Below are 11,672 nucleotides of genomic sequence, written 5' to 3' on the forward strand. Positions count from 1 at the left end.
CGAGGGGGCCAAGAAACATCACCAAATCTCGAAATGAGACGATTGGGAAACACGGGCAAAGAACTGCCATTGAAGCTCTGGCAGTTTGCGCCATGGCCCCATCCTGCTGAAACCAGAAACGTTTACAGTAACTGTAACCCCATTTTCTTGAAAAACGTAGGAACCGATGACGCGAAACTGTCCCACCACGCACCAAACTGTTACTTTAGGTTTTTCGTGTAAGTGTCGCGGATTTTCAGCAGCCCAATACCGAAATTTTGTCTGTTAACGGCTACATTAAAGTGGAAATGGGCTTCATCACTCATTTCAACCATCATGTTTTCATACTTCTCGTTGAGTGCAAGCATTTCCTGTGCGAAATTCATCGTTGGGGTAATCCCTTACATTGACTTTCTAAACAACCAGTCATCTTGTTTTGGTGTAAATGTAAATCGTCATGCAAAATCCGTCTTACCGTACGACTGCTGAGTCCAAGTGCAGCTGAATGTCTTCGAGCAGAGTGGCCTGGGCTGCACAGTATCGCTTGTCTAACTCAAATTTCTCTGGAGTACGCACTCTGCGTTGGGGGCCAGGTGGTTTATTCTTCAGTATTGCGCCCAATATAAGATTGTGTCACGCACGGGAACAGAATCATTGCGATTAATATTGAATCTGTAGCAAAACTCACGCCATATCTAACAAAACAATCATACGAAAACATGCGTCCACTGCTCCATGATGCTGACTGCAGATGAAATGCTATGAGCCACGGAATGGACTGTCAAATGACGCACGTCTCTCCCTTTCATAATGACTGAGTACAAGCCATTCCAAAAAATACTTGGTTCCCATGCCCCATCTTGTATATCATGTGTAGAAGGAAAATAGCGAATCTGTGGTTGTATGTGCTGTCACTTTTGCAAGCATTTTGAGTGTGCCAAAGAGAACATTACTATGTTTAGCGAAAACAAATTTTACCTCCAAAGAGATGCCAGTAGAAAGTCGCGGAGGTCGAAGAATAAAGGAAAGACATGAAGAGCAAACCGAACTTATTATGGGAATATATTAAAATACAAATGTAGCGAAGTTCATTATTCTCGATGGGATTCCTATCGCATTTACCTGCCGCTGGAACTAAGTATTAAGTTGATGTGGAGAAGATGTGATGAAGATGTTCGCCATGGCCATTTCCCTGTTCTCTCTCAAGATACAAATCAGTTATCTACAAACATTTTAATCTTGGCTTTGAAAATCCTCGCTCGGATACATGCTCTGCATGTGCAGAGTTCTTGCTGAGAATTAAATCAACTCCCGATTCAGAAGAAAAGAACAAAGTCAGAACTGAAAATAATGGAGACAAAAGAACATGAAATAAATATTTATTTCGATTGTGAACAAAACTAACCACTCCCTAAATTACCAATAGGAGAAATTTTATAGTAACCAAGTGTGGCTGTACAACTTCACAGTACTGCAGGTAGAAAGTAACAACAGTACACACATTTCACACCACACTTGGTTCGAGACTCAGAGTGGTCATGGTTCGAATGAAAATGCATCTGTATTAAAACACTACGAAACAGAACTGGAGAAGAACTTGAATGAAAAGATAAGAAAAAGAAAATTGTTCTTTACCTCTTCTCTGCCTCTTGTGCCTCATAACAAGAATTCTACAGACATGTCCATCCTCATGAGTAGGGCTAGGATTTTGATGAAATTGCATAATTTTTTCTAGTAAGCCAGAACACAGCTGTTTTAGTATTTATATGTTATGTGATAACCTGAGTGTTTTAAAACATATTTGTTAGGGCATTTTTTGCCTGTTTCAACTCATAAGAGCAACTTTTATTTTACTTGGTCATTTTTTAGTCATTTTCGTTTAATTTTGGCCATAAATCCTTATTATTAATGTACAACGACACACAGATTAATTAATATACCAATGAACAATGACAACTACACTGAAGAATTAAACACAATAAAATATATAGCGCAAGACAATGGACACAACCCTAACATAATAGACACACTAATAAAAATGGCAAAACAAAAACAGAACAAACCAACACAAACAGCACGCGAGAATAAATACATAACATTAACATATCACAATACCAATACCCACAAAATTGCAACTTCATTCAGAAAACTAAAGTACAAAATTGCATACAAAACAAATAATACAACACAGAAATACTTAAATAACCACACTAAACATTCAAATAAGTATAATTCAACTGGAGTTAACAAATTAAAATTTAATAGTTGCCCACATTTTTACATAGGACAGACAGGAAGATCCTTTCATACAAGATATAATGAACATATTAAATCTATAACCAAACCTTACATCACATCAAATTATTCAGATCACATTATCAACAATAATCATGACTACAATAATATAGAAACAGATATGGAAATTTTACACTTCACACCAAAAAGTTCACAGTTAAACATCCTAGAACAGTACGAAATATATAAGAATACAATAGCATACCCACAATATATACTTAACACACAACTACAGTTCGATACACACACATTATTTGACGTCATAATACATCATGACATGCAAACAGCCAACCCCCACCATAGGAGCAACACACCCCCACCCCTACCATCGACAAATGCACATCACAGAGTCAAGATCACCAGTGGCTCAAGAGACACTGAAGACGACGACACATAGCGTCGAAATGGGCCGTCTGTCGAAGGTAAATACCTTTTTTTTAACAATTTTAACACTTTTAACGTATGACAAAGTAAATTTTATGTAAAATAATGTTTATTTCCTTTGATATTTTCCTTACATATTTTATCCATTAATATCCATTATTTTGTATCATATTTTAATTGTTTTTCTACACAAATATTGCCATTTTAATGCAGTACACCCTCACATAATGGATCAGTCCAACCACCCCTTCAATATAGACTCCTCTATACCTGCTAATTCGGGATAAGAGTGTTCTTGTGGTAGACTACATGGAAACTAAACGTAAAGTAAATCCATGGTGCTACAGCCCATGAAGGGCCAAGACTGACCATCCGACTGGTGACCTCACGTCCACATGCCTACGCAGAGGTGAACGATCATACATGGAAATTACATCAGGTAAAATAATTAATTCAAGTGTACTACTTACAAAAAATTATGTAAAATTTAATTTAATTACTAGTCTAAATATTAAGCAGTAGAAAACTTCATTTTCTACTAAGCCAATTATGTAAGATTAATTTTTAGGGCATTTTTGAAAGATTTTTAGGTCATAAATGCATTGTTTTTTAGGACTTTTTTTCATGATTTATAGGTCATCAAAATCCTAGCGCTACTCATGAGAATAATAGAAGAGTCTACTGTTTTCAGAATGATTCTACATTATTTCCCCATCTGGGGCACAGTTATCTTCCTCCAGACCGCATATTCGGAAATACTGAGAAAGAATACCGAAGTCTAGACAAGATTACTTTACCATCAGAATACTATATGATAATAGGAAAGGATACTATAAGCCTAGTTCTTGACGAAGACAAAGTATTTGCTATTAAATCCAAATCGCAAGAAATTTTGAAAAAGAAGCTTCCATTCAAAATGACCGATGTCCGTGTACTGCGATGTGAGAAAGGCCAAGTAAGTTATCTGTCAAGACAACATATTATGCAGGATCAAGTATTGAAATTCAAGTTCTTAAGCCGGGAATCCGTAATGCAAAGAAGATTGATACAGCTATGCAACTTACATTTGTAAATCATGTTAGTGCAAAAGGTGTGCTGACATAAAGAAGTTTTTGAAGTACTTTGACATATCTTCAGAAGAAGTCACAACATTTTATGGAGACGTGCGCCGAGATTGCAAGGAGAAGGATGACGATATTGCTGCCTATATGTATCATGATGAAGCTTCATATTAAGCGCCATTGTTTCTTCCAGTAAACAATACAGAATATTATCGTTCTTGTATGTCTTATTAAATGGCATTGTGAGTTCCAGTTAACAATGCTATTGTTCTTGTATGTCTTCACTGAGTACTACTGAACAAAATTGAGTAGTAAAAAAGACTAGATGTATTTATATGTATGAAAAGTGCTTTCCTGCAGGCCCAGTAACATATAAATTTAAAACAACATCAAATTTTAAATTGAAAATATTAGTAAAAACATTTGGAAGTGATGGAGACGTTTTGTAGACGTTGAGTTTTGTGAAAATTTGTTATTTTTGGGTTCTATTTTTTACCTTATTTTTATTTTAGTACGTTATTTTACGACGCTTTATCAACATCTTAGTTTATTTAGCGTCTGAATGAGATGAAGGTGATAATGCTGGTGAAATGAGTCCAGACTCCAGCACCGAACGTTACCCAGCATTTGCTCATATTGGGTTGAGGGAAAAGCCCGGGAAAAAACCACAACCACGTAACGTGTCCCGACCGGGAATCGAACCCGGGACACCTGGTTTCGCGGCCAGACGCGCTAAGTGTTACTCCACAGGTGTGGACTTCGGGTTCCATTTAGTGATAGTATATACTTACAAAATAATAGGCCTATGTATACAACCATAATCTATGTCAATTATTCTCTTTTCAGTAAATATTTATTCCCTGTGAAGATATTGGGTGCTATGCATAGACATTTTGCTAGCCCACGCTACGAGCGTGCTAAACTAGCCCCGGCTATCGAGTGATTACTTGTACAGGATTCATATCATATTGCATCGCTGACACTGGTTTATGAATACGAAAAACGTTAGTTCGCTAATCATCCACCGGAAACTCGCGCTAAGAATGTCTATGAATATGGCCCATAGTGTTTGAATTGCGAGTTAGTTAAACAAGTATGTCTACGGAAAATTTTATTTTTCTATATCTTAAGTTTTGTAAAGATCCCTCTCAATTTTTAAGGGCTTGTTGATCAAAGAATTCGTAGTGTAATGGCTATGATTGTGGTTCACTAAACGAAAAGTCCGTATTAAAGGTAAGTCGGGTATTTGAATTTAGTGAGGAAAATATCTGCAGTGCTTGGGAAAAGTGACATAAGTCAGTTTCCACAAACCTTTTTTGAACTTACACTGGTTTATGTCGATTTCATTTTTTTTCTGTCTGAATTATTGTAATGGGAGAAATACTTACGTATTTTTTTCCAAGCGACCAGATGTTCCGTAAGTTATCAATAAATTATCGAAAAAAGGTTTGTGGAAACTGACTTATGTCACTTTTCCGAGCATTGCAGATATGTGAAGGAGAGCAGTGAAATGGTGTAGGTTAAGAGAAAGAAAGGTGAGGTAATGGGGATGTCGTAACAGCCCCCGATTAAATTCATATTTTCAAGTATTGCTATGGTACATGATGCTATACACCACGTCATCTATCTTCTATTCACTGACGACACAATTTACTAAACGCCCACAATATCGCGACACACTTATTTCATTTTCTTAATGGTAATAATAATAATAATAATAATAATAATAATAATAATTAGTACATTTCTTCTGCAGAAAAATGTGGTGGAACTCTGTATAGAATATTTTATAGCGCACAGGGAGATGATTACTACTCACTGCACGGGAATTTTGTCGTTTTTAACCCCCTTTTCGTCCAACTAAGACATTGAAGGTCTAAGCCAGGGAGCGTCAAGTGACTACACTCTCGTGCGTACGTACAAACCCTCAAGCCCTGACGTACGGCTGCGGGCAAGGGTAGCTGCTTCCACAGTGGCGGAACTAAGAACTTGTATGTGAACTAAATTTGTGATAAGAATATAAATTAATTTCAACTTTTAACTGAAGTACACTTTCACTGTTCAAAACATTACTCAACATAATTTGGTACAGTTAACTCTATATACGAAATAAATTTTTGCATGTTTGCACAATAATGAAACAAAACAAAATATACACTTTTATACAGATCAACATACTACGAAATAAAACTGTTCACCGTTTGTCTTCTTCTCATTGCTATACAATTCAATTAACAAAATAAAACAACAATACAAACGTTATTATTCAAATACAATTCTCTAACAATAGTACTTTTTCTTATACATCAAAGATCCGCGGCGATTTTTGCAGTTTTTTTTTTTTTTAGTAAGCAACTTTTCAATTCGCGGAGGGTTTGTTTTAGTACCAGCCAATCGCAAACATGCTTTCAAGTGTTCATCACTTAATTGGCTTCTGTGACGTGACTTTGTAAACTACATTAAAGAAAACAATGTTTCGCATACGTAGGTTGTCCCGAACATGCACAACGTTCTTGCAGCAAGATTGTGCAGTTTAGGAAACCTTTCTCGTGGAAAACAAGTATAGAAATGTTTAATACTTTTTCTGTTTTGATACTTATCCTTTAGCTCAATATCACTTTGTAAATAAAGTATTCCTAATTGTGGTCCAGCAGGAATATCCAGGATACTCACTGAAAAAGGTGTTGAAAATATCTTAAATTGTTGTTCAAGTTCTCTCGTATCCTGAAATCTACGTTCGAAGCCTTGGCACAATTGTTGCATTATTCTTATATATTCTTTCAAGGCCTCTATCAAGTTTCCTATGTACATCCATAAATAAGGCAATTTCATTTCTAAGTGCGAGAAAACGCTCCAGAACTTTTCCTCGACTTAATCACCTTAGCTAGGTATGGTAGAGCAAATCCCCATACTCACTGTTAATATCATCAAGTACTGCCCTGAACTCCATGTGATTAAGTCCTTTAGACCTTGTGAAATTAATTGTTCGCACAACAACAACCAATACATTGCTAAGATTCATGTTTTTAGCACATCAATTTTCCTGGTGCAAAATGCAGTGCACCGGTGCCCCCAAGCGACCTCGATAGGTTCCACCACTGCTAGACTGCAGTGTACAACTGTACTGAACGCAGTGGAAGCCGTAAGCAGGCCTGTATGCCCTCTCGCGATCTTGACTCGACCTGGCGGAGTCTGGTCTAAGCTGAACTCAAAGAAAAATTATATTAAAAACATAGTTATTCACACATATTTCAGTTCCATGATGAAAAATGCAACAAAAAGGTGCCAGAACGCCGATCCAGCACAGTCTAGTATACAGAGTCACGAAGCTTGAGTTGTGAGGGTACTAGGAACAATAGACTGTGCAGGTACTATTTCGCATTGTCTGTAATGAGGCGATAATAGCGATCCTAGTGGTTAGCAGCTATCTATGGATGCATATTTACTATGTATTGAGCTTCGTGACTTTATACAGGTCTACTAGACTGTGGATCCATCGCGTTCCGGCAGAAAACAGGCATTGATAACAACTTCTATGTAGTGTTGTAGATACAGAGGTGTGAAAATTATTAGAATAATCTTAATTTTAAAAGATTTTTAATAGTTCCTTCACAAATATTAATTGAATTGATGAATATTGGTGTATATTACTATACTGATGTAGGATATATTTACTACTAACAATGCCGGAAAGCATTGTTGTACATTGGTATTTTTCTTATTTTACAATTGTTATGGGAATTCAGAAATTATTATATTATGTTGGCGGAATTGGAAACGTAAAAAATTATATCCACAAAACAGATGTATACGTTCATTTGAACCTTCACAACAATGTAAACGCAAAGAACAATTTGTTTAAAGCATTTATTAATTAATTTTTTATGTTTCCAATTCCGCCAACATAATATAATAATTTCTGAATTCCCATAACAATTGTAAAATAAGAAAAATACCAACGTACGACAATGCTTTCCGATATTGTTAGTAGTAAATATATCCTACATCAGTATAGTAATATTAGATACCAATATTCATCAATTCAATGAATATTTGTGAAGGAACTATTAAAAAGCCTTTAAAATTAAGATTATTCTAATAATTTTCACACCTCTGTAGGTCGATGTTAACATGCAATCGAAAATTCTAAAACAAACAGCAACTTGAGTGGCATTAGAAAAAAAAAACAAAGGTAAGTATGTGTCAAGAATCACAACCTAATTATGCTGGATGTCCGATCAAAGATTATCGTTTTTGAAAACTCGACTATTTAAATTAATGTGAAAGGTTGGTGGATTGCACATAATTTCATTATACTTTGCTTCATGGTTGAAAAACTGAACTGAGCATTCTTGCAGGTGTTCACGAATCGTTGGTAAATTCTGTCTCAAAATAAAATGTACCATATCAAAGATTCGTTGCAAATAATAAAAAAAAAATGCGTTGTAAAGAGACATTCTGGATGGCATAAAATTTATGTTTCTAACCCAAAATTTCGAGACACACTACATGGAGCACAGTGACACACTGGTTGGGAACCACTGTTATATTGGTCTGTAAAAACAGCGACTGAATCTTAGATATTACCAAAATTAAATATCAATCCAATACTTAGGCCTACCAGTACTTGATTCTCAAATTTGTCGTTGAACACTTCATAGGAACTCGTATTTGCGATAATCTTCAATGAAGCTATTCGCACTTACCGCCATTTTCAGTTTCAAAGGTCCAATATTACCAAAGAAAAGAATTTTCAGTTTATTCACATTCACCTAAAATTACCTTCTCGCTACAAGCTACTCTTGAACGAATTACGCACAAGATACCTACCGACAATGGGTAGCTTTCAATAGCCGTATGCGCTCTCAATTTTACTGGAAAAAAGCATGCACAACTGAATGTGTTTCGTTCACTCTTGAATTCGTTATTTGAATGCTTAAAGGAGAAGGAAATCTGAACAGTGTAGAGCATATTTACAGTGTTTACCACAAAAAGCAGGAGAATTGAAGACTTAAGTTGTACGAGAAACATTAACCCCCCCAACATGATATATGTTGTACTAGCAATTCAAAGATAATGCAGAACAATAGTGAGTATAGCATAAAAGTTCCAAATGTAAATAAGTTTTCATGTTGTTCAATTTACATACGAGTATATATTGAGCACACGTATACCAATAAGGAAAGATGAATGAATTCCCATGCAGGTACAAAAATGTTTGGGTGCTGTTTACTCCAAAAGTTGAAGCTTGTTTCGCTCGAACTCCATTTGTGAAGATCAGATCATATAAATTACACTTACATACAATATACCAAATTTAACAATATACTTACCTGTATGAAACATAAATTAACGTAGTTTTATCCCTTCTTCAGGTGTCAGGCTCCATAGTTGCAACGTCATTATTTTTAACTACATGTTCAAGATGTAGTGATCAAAGAAGCCCTGCCAGAAGCAGTGTCAAAAAAACCTTAACTTAAATTTGCAACACAACTGAGATTTCTCCCACAACCTAGTTTTTTTTTTGTTTATTTAACAACGCTGTATCAACTACTAGGTTATTTAGCATCGATGAGTTGGCGATAGCGAGATGGTATTTGGCGACATGAGGCCGAGGATTCGAAATAGATTACCTGGCATTCACATTACTGATGGGGAAAACATCGGAAAAAAACACAACCAAGTAATTAGCCCAAACGGGGATAGAACCCGCGCCCGAACGTAACTTCAGAGCGGCAGGCAAGCGCCTTAACAACCCAAATAAACCAACCAGTTAGAAGAGAGTTATAGAGTGACTAAGTTGCTTTGCACAGCACTGGTAGCGGTGCCACCATGGATAAATATATATATATATGTATCCATGGTGCCACTGTGAAACAGCAGAAATGGAAAAAAGTGACTTCCGTTGTAGAAATTCGTCAGCTTACAACGTTGTTTATACGTTTATAGGCGGTATTTGGGGGGGGGGGGGGATGAAAGCCTCTCGTGTGTGCTGATTATAGCTGCAACAGCAGAAGAAGAAAGAAAAATGATATATCATATTATACAGGGAAATTTTATGAAGTTAAGTGTATAGGTTTGTTAATTCCCTGCATTTTTTTTTTGCCTACATGTGTAACAGTGTTCAGTCCCAAAGAGTTTGTAATATGTAATTATACGGTGAAACATGCATTGATATAATAATCTGCTGGTAGTCCTGTTACCTCCACATCCATTCTAATCCGTTTACGTATGAGGAAAACCGACAGTAGCAATTTAATATTTGGCAATTGGCGATATTTCGCGGTGGATTATGGGGCATAAAGGGTGTACTTTAACGTCATATCCGTCGCACCTATTTCAAGCATATTTCCCTTGGAGTACTCCCTCTTTTCTTTTTACCCTCTCAGTGTGTAAGAAAGCCGGACATATCATACGATCTTTTCTTGCAGATTCCCTTTAAAAGAAGGAACTGATGAAATAGTGGGTAGTAAGTATGAAACAAGAAACTATCCCTAAGTAATCTGTAATAATCCTATATTCAACTTTATGAAAATATCTAATACACATACACAGATACTTTTAATCAGAAATATCAGTATACTCGTCCAATATTAACGAATAAAATACATTTCCTACAAAATTAACTACAGATTCAAGCCTTTAACGGAAAATAACACAGTCTATTAAACGTGGGCGCTTTGTCCTAAGTACCTGAAGATTTTGAAAATGTGATCCTTGCCTGGCAGATCACAACGTCTCATAAAGGTGAGCACTTGTACTACCTGATGAATGAATTGCAATGTGTAGGCTTGCAGCCAATTTTAAACTTAATGCCTTCTTCCCTTTGGAAACTACAGGAATATGCTTTCATAACATTTGATTTTCGGCAAGAAACTAGTAGACAACATCCTTCTGTGCATAATACTGCTAGCATGCTTTGCAGATAAGCTACATTGTTGTCAGACAGGAGTTGCATATTTTACAAAATGCCTCATTAGAATTTTTTTTAATCTTGAAACCAGCCTGAAAATACACTGCTCAAAAAAGTTGAAGGGGCAAGTACATTATGTGCTTCAGTTTATTATTCATAGCAGTGAAATGGATATTACCTTATGTAAGGAGTAAGTTATTTGACTAACAAAAAATCAAGTAAATTTAAATTATTGTTTTTATTTTTTATGTTGAAAACTAAACAATAACAAAAATACTGCTTGTTGAGTAAAATGTTAGAAACATTTTGACAGGAAAAAAAAAAAAGAATTATTCCATACAGATTGAAATGAATCCAGTTGTCAGCAACGAGTATGACCCTTTCGTGCATTTAACACTGCTTGACATCGACTCTGCATGTTTGAAATCAGATGTTCAAAGTCTTCTTGCGGAAGATTAGCCCAAGCCTGAATTAGAGCAGTCTGGAAGTTTTCAGCTTTCTCTATATTCTCCATATGTAGTGTCACAGCCCTTTGAAGTTGACCCCATGCATATTCTATGGGATAAAGATCCGGGGACTGAGTAGGCCAAGACAGTACAGAAATCTCCCCTTGCTGAAACCATTCACAAACCGCTCGAGCAGTATTAGCGTGGGCACAGTCATGCTTAAGAATGAAACATTCTCCTTGGTCATTAGCAAATGGTCTCACAATTGGTTGCAGAACAGAATTTAAGTACACATTGTCCCTTCCAGGAAAATGAGCCGTGTTCTTCTGTCCATCATTACTCCTGCCCACACCACCTCCGTAGCTATGGACTTCCTGAACACGACGAAGTCTTTCTGCTGACCCAGGTTGATGCCAAATCCTGCTACGCCTTCCATTGGGTGAAAGCAGAATCTAGACTAATCAGAAAATATAACATGAGCTTATTCTTCATAACGCCAATTGATATGTTGTTCTGCCCTTGTGAGACTTGCTGCCCGATTGATTCTCCGAAAGGCTGGTAATCTGAGAGGGCGTCAAGAGAAGAGTGGTGGTT

General features: G+C 36.3%; 1 protein-coding gene across 5 annotated transcripts in view; it reads right to left on the reverse strand.

Moving 5' to 3' along the window:
* LOC138691712 (zinc finger protein 665-like) overlaps nucleotides 1-9,174 on the reverse strand; it is a 73,596-nt gene extending 64,422 nt beyond the window's left edge. For 2 of the 5 annotated variants that reach the window (XM_069814006.1, XM_069814005.1), the window contains exon 1: nucleotides 9,053-9,173. In XM_069814006.1, the coding sequence (XP_069670107.1) occupies nucleotides 9,053-9,065 (13 nt within the window). In that variant the 5' untranslated portion in view covers nucleotides 9,066-9,173. Of the gene's footprint in view, nucleotides 1-1,101; nucleotides 1,289-9,052 lie in introns of those variants that run through there. The other 3 variants (XM_069813997.1, XM_069814002.1, XM_069813998.1) reach the window with 2 other exon arrangements.
* Between the last annotated feature and the right edge of the window lie 2,498 nt (nucleotides 9,175-11,672).

This window comes from Periplaneta americana, chromosome 16 (assembly GCF_040183065.1).
Source record: "Periplaneta americana isolate PAMFEO1 chromosome 16, P.americana_PAMFEO1_priV1, whole genome shotgun sequence".
NCBI classification, from domain to species: domain Eukaryota; kingdom Metazoa; phylum Arthropoda; class Insecta; order Blattodea; family Blattidae; genus Periplaneta; species Periplaneta americana.